Below are 20246 nucleotides of genomic sequence, written 5' to 3' on the forward strand. Positions count from 1 at the left end.
AAGGGAGACATCAGACTTTCGGGGCTCAATGTCTCTTGTTAAGGTCTTCCCACACATCCCTATTTCAATTTCCAGGATCCTGTTGTTTCCCAATCAATATGCTCACTTTAACAGTAGACGCCCTGTGAGGCTGGATACAAGTCAGTCAGTCACAGAATGAGGTTTTGCATTTGATTTTCAGCAGTCTCAGCTCTGTGGCTATAGGAGACAGAAGTCTTCTTCAGGCTCGCATACGAGCTCCAAAGCAATCTGCTTTACTAACGCTGTCACAGATACACCCAGAAATAATGTTTAATCTGGGCACTCTGTATCCCAATAAAGTTGACACATAAAATTAACTATCACACACATATACACACACCAAGACCCCAAAGTGGCTTGTAAACTGAGCAAGTTTGTTTCTAGAACAGTAGAAATAAAAGACATTTTGGCTGGGCAAGGTGGCTTATGCCTCTAATCCCAGAGCTTTGGGAGGCTGAGGCAGGAGGGTCACGTGAGTCCAGGAATTCAAGACCAGCCCATGGTAAAACTCTGTCTCTGAAAACAAAAAACAAAAAAAACCAAAAAATTAGCTGGGTATGGTGGTGCATGCCTTTAGTCCTAGCTACTCAGGAGGCTGAAGTGGGAGGATCATCTGAGCCCAGGAGGTTGGTGGAGGCTGCAGTGAGCCATGATTGGGCCACTGCATTCCACCCTGGGTGACAGAATAAGATCCTGTCTCAAAAATAAATAAATAAATAAATTTGGATTATCCTGAACAAGATACAAGCTTCAACATTGCTAATTATTTTTAAGTCTCACTGAAAAATATTTCCCTACTTGGAATCCTCTTGGTATTTATGAAGGAGAAAAATAACATGAAACAATAACATATATTTTGTGCAAAAAGGGGAAGGTTTGTAAATGGGGCCTAAGATTATTCATAACTGGAGCAAATGCTTCATAATGTAAATGATGAAGATACTAATATTAAGAAACTATTATTTATGGTTTTTACTAACTCCAGAATAAAGTACTTTAATCACATACTGTCTAAAATTTAGTTGTAATGACAGTTTGTTTTTTTGAGACAGGGTCTTGTTCTGTTGCCCAGGCTGGAGTGCAGTGGCAGGATTATAGCTCTACCCAGGAGTAACCTTGAACTTCTGGGTTGAAGGAATCCTCCTGCCTCAGCCTCCAAAGTAGCTGAGACTACTGGTGCATACCCCACCACACCCAGCTAATTTTGTCTTATTGTTATTTATTATTATTATTATTATTTTGAGAGGGAGTTTCCCTCTTGTTGCCCAGGCTGGAATGCAATGGCTCGATCCCAGCTCACTGCAACCTCTGCCTCCCAGGTTCAAGTGATTCTCCTGCTTCAGCCTCCTAAGTAGCTGGGATTACAGGAATGTGCCACCATGCCCGGCTAATTCTGTATTTTTAGTAGAGACAGGGTTTCACCATGTTGGTCAGGCTTGTCTCAAACTGCTGACCTCTGGTCATCCGCCCGCCTCGGCCTCCCTAAGTGCTGGGATTATAGGCGTGAGCCACCACGCCCAGCCTATTTTATTTTTTGTAGAAATGGGGGGTCTCATCATGTTGCCCAGACTGGTCTTGAACTCCTGGCTAAAGCAATCATATCCTCCTCAGCCTCCCAAAGTGTTGGGATTACAGGCATGAGCCACCACATCCTGCCTTAATGACAATTATTAATAATACCAGGTAGTAGTTGTGGAATTTCCCTCCTGTTTTGTTCAAGTTAATAAATAAAGGCTGGGCATAGTGGCCCACACCTGTAATCCCGGCACTTTGGGAGGTCAAGATGGGAGGATTATCTGAGGCCAGCAGTTCAAGACCAGCCTGGGAAATCCTGCAGATTTACCAGGGAAGTAGGAGGCTGGACTAGAATAGTAATGCCAGCCCAGGTGGGAGGATTGCTTGAGGCCAGAAGTTCAAGGCCACCCTGGGCAATGTAGGAAGACCCCCATCTCTACAAAAAAATGAAAAAATTAGCCTGGCATGGTGGCACATGCCTGTAGTCCCAGCTACTTGCAAGGCTGAGGCAGAAGGATCACTTGAGCCCAGGAGTTCCAGGATGCAGTGGGCTAAGGTCACACTACTGCACTCTAGCCTGTGACAAAGTGACACTTCAGTTCTAAAAAGAATAAATAAGTAAATGAAAACACATTTAAATTTGCATGATTCTTGGGTAGTTTTCTTTCTTCTTATTTCTCTACTAAATTTTTACTCTGTAGAACTTTGGTGTTTCAGTAAATCTTGCAAGTTAAGACTATCAATTCAACATCTTTCTTGCCTAGGAAGAAAAATATTGAGAATGAACGGGATGCTAAATTGTGGAGGAACATGTCTGGGGTTGTGATGGCTGTGTTTTTTGGCTTATCAATGTTGACGATTTTCAAGACTCCAATAAATGTCTGCTCTTTTGTTCTAAATAGCAAAATGAAAAGGCTGAGTAAAATTGATTATTGAAATTGGTGTTGTCTATTTTTTAAAATGCAGTAGTAGATTACTTGGGATAAAACACTGAAGATTTGTTGGGGAAAGTGAATGCAGTTGTTCCTTGAACTGTGTGAGTTCACTTATATGTGGATATTTTCAATAAATATATGGGAAAATTTTTCAGAGATTTGGGACAATTTGAAAAAACTTGCAGAATAGCCTAGAAATGGCAAAAAAAAAAAAAAAAAAAAAAAAAAAACTTAAAAAGTTGGCCAGGCGCAGTGGCTCATGCCTGTAATCCCAGCACTTTGGGAGGCCAAGGCAGGTGGGTCCCCTGAGGTCAGGGGTTCAAGACCAGCCTGGCCAACATGGTGAAACCCCATCTCTACTAAAAGTACAAAAATTAGCTGGATCTGGTGGCACACCCCTGTAGTCCCAGCTACTTGGGAGGCTGAGGCACGAGAATCACTTGAACCCAGGAGGCGGAGGCTGCAATGAGCCGAGGTCACGCCCCTGCGCTCCAGCCTGGGTGACAGAGTGAGACTCTGTCTCAAAAAAAAAAAAAAAAAAAAAAAAAAGAAAAGTTAGGTAGGAATGCACAAGATATATGTAGACACTAGTGTATTTTATCATTTACTACCATAAAATATGTACAAACCTGTTATAAAAAGTTAAAATTTGGCCAGTGCGGTGGCTCACACCTGTAATCCCAGCATTTTGGGAGACCGAGGCGGGCGGATCATGAGGTCAGGAGCTCGAGACCAGCCTGGCCAACATGGTGAAACCCCGTCTCTACTAAAAGTACAAAAATTAGCCGGGTGTGGTGGCAGGCACCTGTAGTCCCAGCTACCCGGAAGGCTGAGGCAGGAGAATTGCTTGAACCCGGGGGGGAGGGATTGCAGTGAGCTGAGATCGCGCCACTGCACTCCAGCCTGGGCGACAAGGCGAGTCTCCAGCTCAAAAAAAAAAAAAAAGTTAAAATTTGCCCAAACTGATGCAAAATATACTTACAGATCATACATAGCATCACTCACAGTTGAAAAAAATGTAAATAAACAAAGATGTGATAGTAAATCATAACTGAAAAAAATTACCTGTAGTACGTAGTGCAGTACTGTAATAATTTTGTAGTTACTTCTAGTTATTATTAAGAACATCTGCTTAAAACACCAGGTACCACTAATCATCTGTGTGAGCAGTTGTCTCTTTGGCAAACTGCACAAAGCGGTAAAAAGTGATCTCTCTCAGTTCTCGAGTAGAAACCTTGTATCACTTATGGGACCCATTCTAATGATGCTGGAAGTGCTCCTAAGGAACAGAGGAAAGTCTTGACATTAGAAGAAGAAGAAAAAGTTGAATTGCTTGCTATGTACCCTACCCAGATTGAGGTCTGCCGCTGTGGGTGCCTGCCATTTCGGATAGATGATTCGTCCTGTAAACAGATGACATGAAGTTAAGGTATCAACAAATATAGTACAGTACCGTAAATGCATTTTATCTTCCTTATAATTAATTTATTTTGAGATAGGGTCTTGCTCTGTTGCTCAGGCTGGAGTACAGGTGGCACGATCTTGACTCACTGCAACCTCTGCCTCCTGGGCTCAAGAAATCCTCCCGCCTCAGCCTCCTGAGTTGGGACTACAGGCATGTGCCACCACAGCCAGCTAATTAAAAACATTTTTTTGTACAGATGAGATTTCACTATATTGCTCAAGCTGGTCTCTAATTCCTGGGCTCAAGTGATCCTCCCACCTCAGCCTCCCAAAGTGCCGAGATTACAGGCATGAACCACTGGGGCTGGCCTCTTATAATTTATTTAGTAACATTTTATTTTCTTTAGCTTACTTTAAGAATACAGTATAGGCCGGGCGCAGAGGCTCACGCCTGTAATCTCAGCATTTTGGGAGGCCGAGGCGGGCGGATCACCTGAGGTCAGGAGTTCAAGATCAGCCTGACCAACATGAAGAAATCCCGTCTCTAATAAAAATAGAAAAATTAGCCAAGCATGATGATGCATGTTTATAACCCCAGCTACTCAGGAGGCTGAGGCAGGAGAATCGCTTGAACCCGGGAGGCGGAGGTTGCGGTGAGCCGAGATCAGGCCATTGCACTCCAGCCTGGGCAACAAGAGAGAAACTCCATCTAAAAAATATATATATATAATAATTTTTAAAATAATAATATAAAATAGTATACAATTATTTACATTTTATATCACTATATAATATATAAACATAGTCTCACTATGTTGCCCAGACTGGTCTCAAACTCCTGGGCTCAAGAAATCCTCCCACCTCAGCCTCCAAACTGTTGGAATTACAGGTGTGAGCCACGGTGCACAGCCTGGTTTTTTTTTTTTTTTAGAGACAAGATCTCTCTCTGTTGCCCAGGCTGAAATGCAGAGGTGTGATCATAGCTCACTGAAGCCTTGAACTCCTGGCCTCAAGCAATTCACTGGCCTTGGCCTTCCACAGTGCTGGGATTACAGGCATGAGCCACCACATTTGTCTAGTAGTTAAAATTTTGAGGAATCAAAAGTTATATGCTGGCCAGGTGTGATGGCTCACATCTGTGATCCCAACATTTTGGGAGGCTGAAGTGGGGAGGACTGCTTGAACCCAGAAGTTCAAGACCAACCTAGGCAATATACTGAGACCCCTTCTCTACAAAAAATAGAAAAAGTTAGGCGGGTTTGATAGCACACGTCTGTAGTCCCAGCTACTCAGGAGGCAGAGGCAGGAAGATTAACTTGAGCTCGGGAGGTTGAGACTGCAGTGAGCCGTGATCATGCCACTGCATTCCAGCATGGGCAACAGAGTGAGACTGTGCCTCAAAAAAAAAAAAAGTTACACGCCGATTTTCAATAGTGCTGCTGAGGTCATTACCCCAACCCTGAATTGTTCACGGGTCAACTGTACATTTTAGTGTATGCGAAATACCCAACTGTTTTACTTTGGGCTGCATAATTTTTTTCTTTAAAAATTTTTTTTTCTTAAAATTGATGGGGTGCCCAGGCTGATCTTGAACTCCTAGGCTCAAGGGATCCTCCCACCTTTGCCTCCCCTGTAGCTGAGATGATAGGTTTGTGCCACCATGTCCAGGGAGCTGATTGATTGATTGATTGATTGATTTTGAGACGGGGCCTCACTCTGTCACCTAGGCTGGAGTGCAGTGTTGTGATTTCAGCTCATTGCAACCTCTGCCTCCCAGGCTCAAGTGATCCTCCCACCTAACCTCCTGAGTAGCTGGGACTGCAGGCACAGGCCACCATGCCTGGCTAATTTTTTGTATTTTTAGGAGAAACAACATGTTGCCCAGGAAGGTTTCAAACTCCTGGGCTCAAGCAATCTGCCCACCTTGGCCTCCCAAAGTGCTGGGATTACAGGAGTAAGCCACCGCACTCGGCCCCAGCTGAATGATTTTTAAGGTACCTTCCAGAAGACATACTTTATAATTCTATACCATGGCACACATCTGACACTCAATCACAGTGCCTCATCTTGTTGCGCCCAGAGCAGGTTCCTGACCCAGGGCCTTGGTGTTTGCCGTCCCCTCTGTCTAATGGACCATTCCTTAGATGGTCACAGCCCACTCCTTCGCTTACCGCTTGACTCAAATATCGCTTCCTCAGAGCAGCCTTCCCTGATTAGCCTATCTAAAAATAGCATACTGTCACTGTCCTTCAGCCTGCCTTCTTTTTCTTCATCGCATTTACCACTGTGTGACTTTATAGGCTTCCCTTGCTCACTGGCAAACTAGGTCTACCAGGGCAGGGACCTCATCAGAATTGTTCGTTGCTGTATCCCCAGAATCTGGCATCTAATAGTTGCTCAAGACCATATTTATTGAATTAATTGAATGAATTGCAGTTTGAGTTTAAATATTTACTTCTTTTTGCCTCCTCAACCAGACAGGAAATTCATGGAAGGCAGCCAAAGGCCCTGGTTGCTTATTTATCTCCTCTAAAGCAATTAGCTCAATTCTGCATGGGTGACAGACATTCAACCAAGATTTGCTGAAGGCCTTGAAACAAGGATAAGTTACACAGCTAACCAACATGCATTCTTTCCAGGTGAATGAGCACAGTAATGCCTTGCCTTTCAGCCCACATGTCACAGTCTACAAAGTTTTTATTTTTTTTGAGACAAGAGTCTCCTTCTGTTGCCCAGGCTGGAGTGGAGTGGCATGATCTCGGCTCACTGCAACTTCCCCCTCCTGGGTTCAGGTGATTCTCCTGCCTCAGCCTCCCAAGTAGCTGGGATTACAGACACACGCCACTATGCCTGACTAGTTTTTTGTACTTTTGGTAGAGATGGGGTTTCACTATGTTCACCAGGCTTGTCTTGAACTCCTGACCTCAAGTGATCTGCTCACCTCGGCCTCCCAAAGTGCTGGGATTACAGGCATGAACCACTGCGCCTGGTCATAAAGGTTTTTTGTTTGTTTGTTTGTTTGTTTTCAGACAGAGTTTCCCTCTTGTTGCCCAGGCTGGAGTGCAATGGCACGATCTCGGCTCACTGCAACCTCCGCCTCCCAAGTACAAGCAATTCTCCTGCCTTAGCCCCCTGAGTAGCTGGGATTACAGGCATGCACCACCATGCCCGGCTAATTTTGTATTTTTTTGTAGAGACGGGGTTTCTCCATGTTGGTCAGGCTGGTCTCTAACTCCCAACCTCAGGTGATCCGCCCATCTCGGCCTCCCAAAATGCTGGGATTACGGGCGTGAGCCACCATGCCCAGCACCATAAAGTTATTTTTATATATTTTTTTCTATAGAGGTGGGGTCTTGTCATGTTGTCCAAGCTGGTCTCAAACTCCTAAGCTGAAGCAATCTGCCCACTTTGGCCTCCAGAAGTGCTGGGATTATAGGCTTGAGCCACTGCACCTGGCCTACAATGTATTTTTATGTATGTTAACTAATTTTTATCATTTTGCCAATACTTCAGTAGTTCTTAACCTTTGCCTGAGGAAATCAGCACTCAAATGTAACAAATGTTAATTTCTTGCACATGCTATTACTAATTTTGAGTACCTTGAAAAAACTTAGATATCAATGGCATTTAATGTGTTCTAGAATGTCTGAATAAATATTTTATTTTATTTATTTTTTTGAGACAGGGTTTCATTCTGTCACCCAGGCTAGAGTACAGTGGTGCAATGTCGGCTCACTGCAACCTCTGCCTCCTGGGTTCAAGTGATTCTCCTGCCTCAGCCTCCCAAGTAGCTGGGATTACAGGTGTGCGCCTAGGAGGCCCAGCTAATTTTTGTGTTTTTAGTAGAGATGGGGTTTCACCATGTTGGCCAGGCTGCTTTCAAACGCCTGACCTCAAGTGATCCATCTGCCTCTGCCTTCCAAAGTGCTGGGATTACAGGTGTGAGCCACCACACCTGGCTCTGAAGAAATATTTTAAGAGACTGGAATATATACCTGTATTTCAACATGGACATATGCATGGAGAGAATTTTGGATGAATGTTTAACAGTCTTCACAGTGGGTATTTCTGTTGGTGGGACCTTGATACATCTATTTTTTTTTTTTTTTTTGATGGAGTCTCGCTGTGTCACCCAGGCTGGAGTATAGTGGTGCGATCTCAGCTCACTGCAACCTCTGCCTCCCCGGTTCAAGTGATCCTTCCACCTCAGCCTCCAGAGTAGCTGGGACTACTTGTGTGCGCCACCACCCCTGGCTACATTTTTGTATTTTTAGTAGAGACGGGATTTCACCATGTTGGTCAGGATGGTCTCAAACTCCCGACCTCAAGTAATCCTCCTACCTCAGCCTTCCAAAGTGCTGGGATTACAGGCATGAGCCACTGTGCCCGGCCAATAATGTTTAGTTTTTTGGGCTTTCCATTGTTCTTATTTGAATTAAAAAGAAAAATGTTTTCCTGATATTGTGTCTTGAGATTGAATTTAAAAATTTTATTATTATTACTATTATTATTATTATTTTTACAGGCAGGGTCTTGCTATATTACCTTGATTGGTCTCAAACTCCAAGCCTCAAGCCACCTTCTGGCCTAAACCTCTCAAAGCACTGGGATTATAGGTGTGATCCACTATGCCTCTCCTGAATTTTTTTTTTTCAAGCAGGGTTTAAGAAAATATATTTAAATTTTTTTAGTTTTATTTCCTTTTCTTCTCTTTTGAGACAAAAATCTCACTGTGTTGCCCAGGCTGGTCTTGAACTTCTGGGCTCAAGTGATCTTCCTGCCTCAGCCTCCCAAAGTACTGGGATTACAGGCATGAGCCACTGCACCTGGTCATTTTTATTTTTATTTTTGAGACAGGATCTCGCTCAGGCTGGAGTGCAGTGTCACAAACACGGCTCACTGTAGCCTCGACCTCCTGTGCTCAAGCCATACTCCCACCTCAGCCTCCCGAGTAGTTGTGACCACAGGCACTCGCCACCAAGCACAGCTAATTTTATTTATTTATTTATTTATTTATTTATTTATTTATTTATGTATTGAGACGGAGTCTAGCTCTGTCGCCCAGGCTGGAGTGCAGTGGCACGATCTCAGCTCACTGTAACCTCTGCCTCCCAGGTTCAAGTGATTCTCCCACCTCAGCCTCCTGAGTAACTGGCCTTAGAGATGTGGGCCACCATGCCCGGCTAATTTCTTTTTTTACGTAGAGATGGAGTTTCACCATGTTGGCCAGGCTGGTCTCAAACTCCTGACCTCAAGTGATCTGCCCGCCTCAACCTCCTGAATTGCTGGGATTACAGGCGTGAGCCACCACGCTTGGCCTGAAAGCATGGATCTTAATAAGTACCCAGCATCCTGAGAAGATATAGTTTACAAAAGTATGTAAATCAAATGTATCTCTGATACTTTGCTGAAGAAAGCCTTCTACTTAACACATGATATTACTATGGTGTAACTGATGAATTAGCATCTGATGATAGTTTGGATATCTGTCTCCTCCAAATTTCATGTTGAATATTTTTTTCTTTTTTATTACCTTGATCCTACGTTAAAGGAAAAGGCCCAGCTCATTTTTAAATTTTCTGTAGAGACAGAGGTCTCACCATGTTGCCTAGGCTGTTCTCAAACTCCTGGCCTCAAGTAATCCTCTCACCTCAGTCTTCCAAAGTGCTGGGATTACAGGCATGAGCCACTGCACCCTGCTGAGAGACAGAGACAGATATATATATATATATATATATAAATATATATATAAAATTTTTTTTTTTCGAGACAGAGTCTCACTGTGTCACCTAGGCTGGAGTGCAATGGCGCGATCTCAGCGCACCAAAACCTCTGCCTCCAAGGTTCAAACGATTCTCCTGCCTCAGCCTCCCAAGTAGCTGGGATTACAGGCATGTGCCACCACGCCTGGCTAATTTTTTGTATTTTTAGTAGAGATGGGGTTCCACCACATTGGCCAGGCTGGTCTCGGGAACTCCTGAGCTCGTGATCTGCCCCCGTCGGCCTCCCAAAATGTTGGGATTACAGGTGTGAGCCACCACGCCCAGCCAGAGATTAAATTTTTAAAACAAATATGAGGTCAGCAAACAAAATCTATTTCTATACAATGTTTTATTTTTGTTTGTCAGTGTAAATAACACAAAAAATACGGCTACTTATTTTCCTGGCTAGGTAATAATTAGTATACAGCAAATTTCATTCAGGGAATACTTTTTTTTTTTTTTTTTTTTGAGATGGAGTCTCGCTCTGTCACCCAGGCTGCAGTCTCGCTCTGTCACCCAGGCTGCAGTGCAATGGCAAGATCTCGGCTCACCACAACCTCCACCTCCTGGGTTCAAGCGATTCTCCTGCCTCAACCTCCTGAGTAGCTGGGATTACAGGCATGTGCCACCACACCCGGCTAATTTTGTATTTTTAGTAGAGATGGGGTTTTTCCATGTTGGTCAGGCTGGTCTCGAACTCCCGACCTCAGGTGATCTGCCCGCCTTGACTTCCCAAAACGCTGGGATTACAGGTGTGAGCAACCACCCCCGGACAGAGAAAACTTTTAATACTGATTTCTAGTAAAGCAACAGCAACAATCAAATAGAATGAATCAAAATTCCGAAGGGTTTTTTTTGTTTGTTTTTGGTGGACAGGAAGTAGGATTTATTGGTGAGTATTAAGAGGGGGCAGCACAGTGGAAGCCCTTACGAGGGCAGGGCACACCACTTGTCCAGAGGGCCATGATGGGGATGTACTTGAACCCACAGTCATCTGCGATGAGCCGCTTCTCAGCCACCATGTCTTCAAATTCATCTGCATTGAACTTGGTGAAGCCCCACTTCTTTGAGATGTGGATCTTCTGGCAGCCAGGGAACTTGAACTTGGCCCTGAGCAGGGCTTGAATCACATGCTCCTTATTCTGCAGCTTGTTGCAGATGGACATGATAACTTGGCCAATGTGAATCCTGGCCACAGTGCCCTGGAGCTTTCCAAAGGCACCTCGAATATCTGCCTGGAGCCTACATTGGCGTAGTGCAAGGTCAGAGACATGAACATACATCTGAAAGGCCTGTCTCCATGGTCCCTTAGAGCAGCCCATACAAGAAACAGGCTGCATAAACTACCAAGGAAGCTGTTGTTTGCAGCTGAAGGGTCTTTGTGTGTTTTCCGTATTTCTGGTCTTGCTATTTATTCTCTTACCAAAAAAAAAAAAAAAAAAAAAGGTAAGGTCAGGCGTGGTGGCTCACCCCCCTGTAATCCCAGCAGTTTTGGAGTCTGAGGTGGGAGGATCGCTTAAGTCCAGGAGTTCCAGACCAGCCTGGGCAACGCAGAGCAACTTCGTCTCTATGCCATGTTGACGCGTGCCTGTAGTCCTAGCTACTCGGAGGCTGAGGCAAGAGGATCGCTTGAATCCAAGAGGTGGAGCCTGCAGTGAGCTGTGAACGAGTCACTGAAATCCAGATGATAGACCAAGAGTTAGTCTCGAAAGAAAAAAAAAGGTAGAGCGACGCTTAGTTCTTTGATAGTTTTCCACTATTTGTCATAAAAACTTTCCAGGATATTGAGCTCCCAAAATAGAAGGCCAATATCAGGCATCAGGGACTTGTTCTGGACTTTGGACCAACCTTAAAGGGCCCACACAGAAGCTGTTCACTTACTTTCTTTTAGTCTCTTGATTTAAAATACTTAACATTCCCCTTTCCTTGGCTTTTTAACCACAGAGATTTGAAAGACATGCAAATAACGACCTAGTGGACAATCTTTGCTGATGCTAAATCTTCATTTTAGGCTTAAAAGGTTTTGGGTTTTCTTAAAATTTAATGCTGAACTCAGAAGAGCTTTCTAAGGCTGTTGGTGCACCTTAGGGCAGGAGAGCGTCTTTGCTACGCCGCGCAGGAGTGTGTCTGCTTCTCTGTACATCTACACGTGTTTGCGTGTCCGTGTAAAGTGGGTTGAGTGTGTGGCTGTGGCTTTCCGCCCTTGGCTCACACTCTCAGTCTTAGTGGCCTCCCCCAGGGCTATGCATGGGGTGCAGGTTTCTGTGGCCTCAGGCCGGGGTGAGGGGTCCCCCACCCCGGCTAGGGCGCAGCAGGGCCGGGCGCACGTAGCCGTGCAGGGTCTGGAGCAGCCCGCGTCAGGACCCCGGGGCACGCGCTCGGGCGGGGGGGGCGTGTCCCCACTCCACCAGAAAAAAGTGTTATAGGCTGTTTTTTTTTTTTTTTTTTTTTTTTTTAAAAAAAGAAAGTGTTTTAGAAAGCAGGCAGAAGCCAAGACGTCAGGAAGGGTTGCGAGGGCCCGGGATCCGGCGGCCACAGGGATGGGAGGGGCGAGGAGCGAGGGGCGGGGCGGCACCTCCCACAACGCGCTCCCTGCGGGGCGGGCGGCAACCTCCATGTGGCCTTGTCCAGTCTCAGCACCGGGGAAGCCGAGGCAGAGGAGCCGCGCGCGCGTCAGAAGCTCCCGGACGCCCAGGTACGTGGGCCCTCTCCACAGATGGCCCAAGTACGGTTGGGCCAGGCGGTTGCTGCCCCGTCGCGCCGCGGTCTCTGTGACGCACGGTGCGGCCTCCCCGGCTGCTGCGCGGCGCGGCGGGGGCGGGGCGAGCGCGTGGGGGCGGGGCGATGGGGGGGCGGAGCGAGCGGGCGGAGCCGGCAGAGGCCCCGCCCCGGGGCCGGAGGCGCGAGGACGCTACGGAGCAGGCGCGTCTCGCTGCCGCCGCTGCCGCCGCCGCCGCTCGCTCTTCTGTGGAGCCGCCGCCGCCGCCGCCGCCATTTGCACGGGGACCCCAGTGACAGGGGCTCGGCGGAGGGGCGGAGGGAGGGGGGGAGGGCCAGCGGAGCCCCCGAGGGCGGGAGCGACGCCGCCGGCGCCGGCCGGGCTCCCTGCGCGACCGCGCCGCCCGCGGCGGGCCCCGAGCAGCAGCAGCGGCAGCGGCAGCGGCAGCAGCAGCAGCAGCCGAGGCCGGGCGTGCGCCTGAGGCGGCGGCGGCGGCGGCCCTGCGGGCGGCCGGGAGGGGCGGGGGCAGCGGCCGCCGCCGTTTGATGGATCCGAGGATCGCCTGGTTCCAGCCAGAGCAGCTCGGACCGTCCAACAGTCTGTGGATGCAGATCTGGGAGACGACCCAGGGGCTGAGGAACCTCTACTTCAACCACCACTGTCACAGCAGCGGCGGCGCGAGCGGCGGCGGCGGCAGCAGCAGCAGCAGCACGGCCACCGGCGGGAGCGGCAGCAGCACCGGCAGCCCCGGCGGCGCGGCCTCGGCCCCGGCCCCGGCCCCGGCCGGCATGTATCGCTCTGGGGAGCGCCTGCTGGGCAGCCACGCGCTGCCCGCGGAGCAGCGGGACTTCCTGCCCCTAGAGACGACCAACAACAACAACAACCACCACCAGCCCGGGGCCTGGGCCCGCCGGGCGGGCTCCTCGGCGTCCTCGCCTCCCTCGGCGTCCTCCTCCCCACACCCTTCGGTCGCCGTCCCCGCCGCCGATCCAGCCGACTCGGCCTCGGGCAGCAGCAACAAGAGGAAGCGCGACAACAAGGCCAGCACGTATGGACTCAACTACAGCCTGCTGCAGCCCAGCGGAGGGCGGGCCGCGGGGGGCGGCCGAGCAGACGGCGGCGGGGTCGTGTACAGCGGGACCCCGTGGAAACGGAGGAACTACAACCAGGGAGTCGTGGGGTGAGTGCTGGCCCTGCGGCCCGATGGCCTGGCCAGTGCGAACGCGCAGCCGGGCACACGCCCACAGAGGGGGGTTGTGAGGGTCTAGGAGCGGCCACCCCCACGGCCTGCCTTCGCTGCTGGTGCACGGGGGTGCTGCTGGCCATCCCCAACCCCCCAGTTGTCCACACCTTTCCCCAAGCCTCCTTAGCCGTCCACACCCTCCGCTCTCCTGTCCTCCCTTAGTCGTCCACACCTTCCTCCCCTCCCTCTTAACCGTCCACACCTTCCCCAGGCCCCTCCTTTATCCATTCACTCTCCTCCCATCCCCCTTAGTTAGACACATCTACCCTTGACCACCACCCCGTCTCCAGCCCTCCACACCTTTTTCCCCATCATCACAACTCAAGATGAGACCGCTTAGCACGGGCCTATCATTCATTCCCTGAGAACATTGGTGTGTGAGTGTTTTTTGATGGTGCAGGACCCGGAGGTGCTTTCCTTGCCAAGAATAGAAACATCCAGAATGCTCCTCCCCCTCCCCCAGTCCCAGACAGCAATCATGTCAGCCCTGTAAGGCATTGCCTGCTCTTGACCCTTTGGCCCATCTTTTTATTTTTATTTTTAAAAAATTCCCATATCACAGATGCCCTGTCTGTGGAGAGGGTGGCGTGGGATGGGTGACCGCTAAGTTTAGGCTGGTGAAGGTGGTGAGCTCTTCTGAGGCCCTGATAGAACTTTCCAGGAGTTCATGGTCCGCGGCTCCAGCTTCTCACTGTAAAGTTGTCATCCTGGCAGAGGCAGCCAATGCTTTTCATTCTAAGGGGTAGAGATTTATGCTAATGAGTGAATATTGCACCACTAGTGACTTTCTGTTTAAAGTTCAGCTCTTAGAAAATGGAATCTTACCTGACCCCTAGTGAATTATGTACATAAGCAGGGAATGTTTCCAACTAGATCTCCCTTCAGAAGAGTCCCTGTGCTGGAATAGGTTACTGAATCTTATTTGTTTTGTAAAACAAAGCTTTTGGGTCTCGTGTGTGTGTGTGTGTGTGTGTGTGTGTGTGTGTGTGTGTGTGTGTGTGTGTGTGTGTGTGTGTGTGTGTGTGTGTGTGTGTGTGTGTGTGTGTGTGTGTAGCTTGAGTATGGAGAACCGGCTTTCAAATTGCTTTTCATTTTTCAGGTTGTGTTTTACATTGAGGGCTTTGGTGTGCAAATGAAATTACCAATTAGTAATCCCATGTGAACCTTTTCCTGGATTTATTCATTCAGATCTGCCCTGCTTTGGCTGAGAGAGACAGTTCTGTGTACCTTTTTGAAGGTCTGGATAAAATGAGTTGGTGGGTTCCATCTGCTTCCAGTGGGCTGGTGTCTGCTCTATGCTACTATTACAACTCCCACCTTTTGTGGAAAATGCAGTCAAGCGTTTTAGGACTGGTGCTGTGGTACATGTCAAACCTGCCCTCACATTCCAGAAAGGGTACCCTTTTTAGGGTTGAGTCCTCTGTTGCTAAGCTTCAAGGGCGCTCTCCATGGTCATCACGTTTTATTAAAGGCTTGTGGTTCCATCCTGTTAGCATTTCCAAGTCTAAGCATAAACCTGTGGTTTAGTGACAAGCAAATTGATGTTGAGGGTTTCTGGTAGTTTCATTTCACAGGAGTAAGCTCCGGTTAAGTAATCACTGTCAACGAAAACCTTGAAGTTCCTTAATTGCATTTTACTGAAGCCTCTTTGCATGTGTCTAGCAAAAGTTATAAATCCAAGATGCTTATTTTTTTTGATAAATTAGAAATTGTCCTCTACTTGCTATTTAATGCAGAAGATACTCTAAAAGGTTCATATTTGTACTTAGTAGAAGCAAGATGTTCTTGTTCCTGATTCAAATATATTGCCCTCAAAGGGATTAGGAGAGGAATTTTCATTTCCCAGAGGGATTACTGTTTAAAAACTGATTGTAAACGTCTTTAAAAACTGCTTATCACTTCACCAGATTTTCCATTCTTTTGCCTCCTCCCTTAGAGGATGTCAGCTGTTAATTAAAAAAAAAAAAAATTAAAAAGATTTCAATTCTGAGACCTCCTAGTTTCAAAAAATACATTACACAATTCCCAAGAGTGTTAAGAGTGTCTGGGTGCTTAGAAATTCTTCCTTTGATTCGTGTATCTTGATTTTTTTTTTTTGAGACGGAGTTTCGCTCTTGTTGCCCAGGCTGGAGTGCAGTGGCGCGATCTCAGCTCACTGCAACCTCTGCCTCCCAGGTTCAAGTGATTCTGCTGCCTCAGCCTCCTGAGTAGCTGGGATTACAGGTGCTTGCCACCACGCCTGGCTAATTTTTTATTTTTAGTAGAGACGGGGTTTCTTCATGTTGGTCAGGATGGTCTTGAACTCCTGACCTCAGGTGATCTGCCCGTCTTGGCCTCCCAAAGGACTGGGATTACAGGCATGAGCCTCCGTGCCCGGCCTCATTATCCTGATTTCTTTTTTTTCTTTTGAGACTGGGTCTCACTCTGCTGCCTAGGCTGGAGTGGAGTGACGTGATCATAGCTCACTGTATCCTCTAACTCTTGGGCTTAAGTGATCCTCCTGCCTCAGCTTCCTGGAGTAGCTGGGACTACAGGTACACGTCACCACACCTGCCTAATTTTTTTATTTTTACTTTTTGTAGAGATGGGGCCTCCATTTGTTGCCTAGGCTGGTCTTCAACCGGTCTCAAGCAATCCTCCCACCTTGGCCTCACAGAGTGCTGGGATTATAGGCATGAGCCACCATTCTCGCCAGTATCCTTATTTCTTAACTTTAGGAAGCTTTTCTATTTTTAATACAGGTATTTAAAAAAATCTGAATTCAGAGTGCACCTCGATGTTATGCTGTTCTGAGATTAAATATATTAAAACTATTACCGTTGTTTTCTGAATTCTTAAGATGTGACTGATAGTTAGCTAATAGGTTAACACATTGTGGTGGTTCTCGGCCTCTGAACTGATAGTCCAGATGGGGAGAGGAGACCAGAAAGCATGTGAAAATGGACTAGAACCATGGGACAGCTATATAGTCTCTCGCAGCTGTCTTTTGTGTTCTCTGCTTCAACCAAATTGGTTGACTTATTTAAAATGCTGACCTCTTGCATTGCCTAAGTCCTTGATGTTTTTGGTTTCTCCTCTGAACTCTCAAAGGTACTCACTTCATGCTCTTGGTATAGCCCACTTATGTTTAACTTTCCTTTTATTATGTGTTCCCTCTTACACATGACATGGACGTTTCTTTAATATGTAGAGTAAGATATTGGATTTCATCCTAAAGTCTTCAAAATAAAACTCTTGGGCTCACCATCTCAGACTTCTTCATGTACCCACAGACCAGGGATTTTGTTCGCTTTTTAAAACATTTTTTTATTTTTTGTTTTATTATTTTTAAATTTTATTTTAATTTTATGGAGACAGGGTCTTGCTCTGTTGCCCAGGCTGGAGTGCAGTGGTGTGATCTCAGCTCACTGCAACCTTTGCCTGGGCTCAAGCCATCCACATGCCTTGGCCTCCCAGTGTGCTGGGATTACAGGTGTGAGCCACTGTGCCTGGCCTAAATTTTTTTTTTAATTTTTTTTGAGACAGGGTCTTGCTCTGTTGCTCAGGCTGGAGTGCAGTGGTCATGATCATGGGTGAACTTCCCACCTCAGCCTCCTGAGTAGTTGGGACTACAGGCGAGTGCCACCACGCCTGACTCATTTTGGTATTTTTTGTAAAGATGGGGTCTTGCCATGTTGCCCATGCAGGCCTCCAACTTCTGGTCCAAGTGATCCTCCCGCCTCCGCCTAGCAAAATGTTGGGATTACAGGTGTGAGCCACCGTGCCTGGCCTTATTTATTTATTTAATTATGAATGAATTAATGAGTTAATGAGAGGGAGTCTTGCTCTCTTGCCCAGGCTGGAGTGTGGTGGCACAATCTTGGCTCACTGCAACCTCCGTCTCCCAGGTTCAAGCAATTCTTCTGCCTCAGCCTCCCGAGTAACTGGGGTTACAGGCACCCGCCACCATGCCCAGCTAATTTTTGTATTTTTAGTAGAGATGGGGTCTCACCATGTTGGCCAGACTGGTTTCGAACTTCTGACCTCAAGTGATCTGCCCACCTCGGCTTCCCAAAGTGTCAGGATTACAGGCATGAGCCACGAGCCACCGCACCTGGCCTGGCCTTTTGTGTTTTAAGTTGCTTCCACTGATTCTTTTGGGCTTTGCTCCCCTCCAGAACTGGCTATGGTTTAGGATGCTGTCCACCTGCTGCTGCTTGTCCATGAAAACGAGCCATAAACGCTTTTCTTTTGAAAGACTTAATTGTTGATCACTATGGAGAAAGAGGGGATGGCAAGAAGTAGCAAATACAGGGAATTTGCAGAACTTGGTCTTGAGCCCTGGGTCTAGAAACTTCTTGTGGAAGGTGCTTGGTGTTTGTCCAAGCTCATGAGGATAGGTTTCTGTTGGCTGTACTGCCAGATCTGTAGATGCTTTTTTAAGGCTCGGATGACTTGTTCAAAACAATGTTTTGGAGTACAAATTTGGCTGTGGGGACATCAAGACCTTGTTGGGAAACTTGGGTTTAAGGTATAATTTCTTAAACTAGGATGGTGGGAATGGGGATATGAAGGGAGAATGAATGTGAGAGGTATTACAGGGTAAGGATGGAGAGAATTCAGATTCCTTAAGTGGATTAAATAATCACACTGTAGCTTTGAACTTGAGTGACTGGGGAAATATTTGTGGTGTTTTTGGAAATAAGGGCCAGGACTATTGGTTTGGGTAAGAAGATAGTAGGGGGATGTATAGGTGGACCTGCTAGTGGGGAGCTGAGATTTGGAGGGCTGAGATGTAGTGCTCTTCACTGCCGTGGGGCAGTATCCTCTTGTATGTGCCATCCTCTAGTGCCCATTGTTCATCATGTCATAGTAAGCCCAAGATGTTCATGCCTTTCTTAAGCACTGCATTAGGGCTTGTCTCTGCTTCTCTTTCTCTCTCTCTCTCTCTCCCTCCCTCCCTCCCTCTCTCTCCCTCCCTCCCTCCCTCCCTCTCTCTCTCTCTCTTTCTTTCTGTTGTTGTTTTTTATTTTTTTAGACGGAGTTTCACTTGTGTTGCCCAGGCTTGGAGTGCAGTGGCGCGATCTTGGCTCATTGCAACCTCTGCCTCCTGGGTTCAAGCGATTCTCCTGCCTCAGCCTCCCAAGTAGCTGGGATTACAGGCATGTGCCACCATGCCTAATTTTGTATCTTTAGTAGAGATGGGGTTTCTCCATGTTGGTCAGGCTGGTCTCAAACTCCCAACATGAGGTGATCTACCAGCCTCGGCCGCCCAAAGTGCTGGGATTACAGGCATGAGCCACCGCGCCCGGCTTATCTCTGCTTATTTCTACACAGTGTTATCAATGAGATTGGTGTTACTGCTGGACTCCAAAGCAATCAGACAGATTAAAGTGATTGAATATGAAAGAATTTAGAGGCCTTTTTCCAAGTGATTTGTGCTCTATTTAATTTCTGTGCATTTGCAGATATAGCCCACAGTAATTCTTAGTGAACTGGAACCTTCAGGTTATTAAATTTTACTGATTTGGGTACTGACATGCGCTTTTAAGAAGACATTAGGTTTTCTGTAGTGTAGATTGTACACGAACAATATAATTCATATTTAAGAATGTCTCAAAATTTAGTATACTGTGTTCAACTAACTTAACTTTCTTTTTTGTTGTTGTTGTTGTTGTTTTTGTTTTTTGAGATGGAGTCTTGCTATGCCACCCAGGCTGGAGTGCAGTGGCATGATCTTGGCTCACTGCAACTTCAACACTCCTGGGTTCAAGTGATTCTCCTGCCTCAGCCTTCTAAGTAGCTGGTATTACAGGCATCCGCCACCACACCGGCTAATTTTTGTATTTTTAGTAGAGACGGGGTTTTGCCATGTTGGTCAGGCTGGTCTTGGACTCCTGACTCAAATGATCTGCCCGCCTTGGCCTCCCAAAGTGCTAGGATTACAGACATGAGCCACTGTGCCCGGCCACTAACTTAACTTTCATTCCACAGCTTCCATCTTTTATCCAAAATCTGTGATCAGTGAATACTGTCACCATTAATCATTGGCATTTCAGTGTTTGGACTCTTTTTTTCCCCCTTCGTCTTTGTGGACTCTTTTTTTAACACTCATAAAGTTTTAACTGTTGAAAAGCAAAGGAAACAGTGAGTGACTTTTTGGAGTCTGTCTACCCAGTGGTCACACAAAAGGCTTACTACATTACAGGAAAGATAGGATGGAAAAGGGATACTAGAAAATTCTAAGTCAGGGACGGGGGTGTGTATTAGAAAAATTCTGATCCTGGCATGCCAGATGGCCTTACATCTCAACTTCTTCCGTGAAATTCCTGCCAACAAATCATAGTGTTAGAAGTACAGAAGGGACCATGGGAACAGAATTTAAGGGCTCCCTTGGTGATACAGAACTGATCAGATGGTTCTCACTTGTTCTCAGATAACCTGTGTACTGAATATCACAGGAAGGGTATAGACATCATGGCAGTGGTTAGATATTCTTGCACCTCCTGAAGCTGAGAAAATTAAAGTCATTTTTTTTCCTGTGGAAGGTAGAAAATCAAGCTTTTGTATGATTTCACACAGCTTTCTATTCTCTCTTCTGTTGACTCTGTTAAGAGTAACATTTAGTGGTGGAAACTATTTCAGGATCACACCCACAACACTAGAGA

At 46.8% G+C, this 20246-nt stretch overlaps 2 protein-coding genes and 1 pseudogene across 10 annotated transcripts in view; 1 reads left to right on the plus strand and 2 right to left on the minus strand.

Annotated features, from left to right (window-relative positions):
- Positions 1–375: 375 nt before the first annotated feature.
- LOC129050782 (large ribosomal subunit protein uL16-like) lies at positions 376–12446 on the minus strand. 4 transcript variants are annotated; one of them, XR_008514558.2, is made up of 3 exons: positions 11721–12405; positions 3821–3874; positions 376–537 (listed from the first exon to the last, which is right to left on the minus strand). XR_008514558.2 is itself a non-coding variant. In XM_054533893.1 (2 exons), exon 2 carries the CDS (start codon positions 10975–10977, stop codon positions 10537–10539), a length of 441 nt encoding a protein of 146 aa, XP_054389868.1. In that variant the 5' UTR covers positions 10978–11310; positions 12249–12446; the 3' UTR covers positions 9981–10536. The 4 variants fall into 4 exon arrangements, 3 of the variants coding, with proteins under 3 accessions (XP_054389868.1, XP_054389867.1, XP_054389866.1); XM_054533893.1 differs by lacking the exons at positions 376–537; positions 3821–3874 and adding an exon at positions 9981–11310 and having other exon boundaries at positions 12249–12446; XM_054533892.1 differs by lacking the exons at positions 376–537; positions 3821–3874 and adding an exon at positions 9981–11310 and having other exon boundaries at positions 12213–12436.
- Positions 10928–11017, minus strand: LOC112129462 (small nucleolar RNA SNORA70; annotated as a pseudogene).
- TENT4B (terminal nucleotidyltransferase 4B) overlaps positions 12237–20246 on the plus strand; it is an 84382-nt gene continuing 76372 nt past the window's right edge. For 2 of the 6 annotated variants that reach the window (XM_054533885.1, XM_054533884.1), the window contains exons 1-2: positions 12237–12332; positions 13027–13536. In XM_054533885.1, the coding sequence (XP_054389860.1) occupies positions 12253–12332; positions 13027–13536 (590 nt within the window). In that variant the 5' untranslated portion in view covers positions 12237–12252. Of the gene's footprint in view, positions 12333–12598; positions 13537–20246 lie in introns of those variants that run through there. The other 4 variants (XM_024233131.3, XM_054533883.2, XM_024233129.2 and 1 more) reach the window with 3 other exon arrangements.

The sequence above is a fragment of the Pongo abelii genome, chromosome 18, assembly GCF_028885655.2.
Source record: "Pongo abelii isolate AG06213 chromosome 18, NHGRI_mPonAbe1-v2.0_pri, whole genome shotgun sequence".
NCBI lineage: Eukaryota > Metazoa > Chordata > Mammalia > Primates > Hominidae > Pongo > Pongo abelii.

Excerpts from the sequence above, each read along its gene's own strand:
- LOC129050782 (XM_054533893.1), bottom strand. The coding sequence starts at position 10,977 with ATGCAGCCTGTTTCTTGTATGGGCTGCTCTAAGGGACCATGGAGACAG.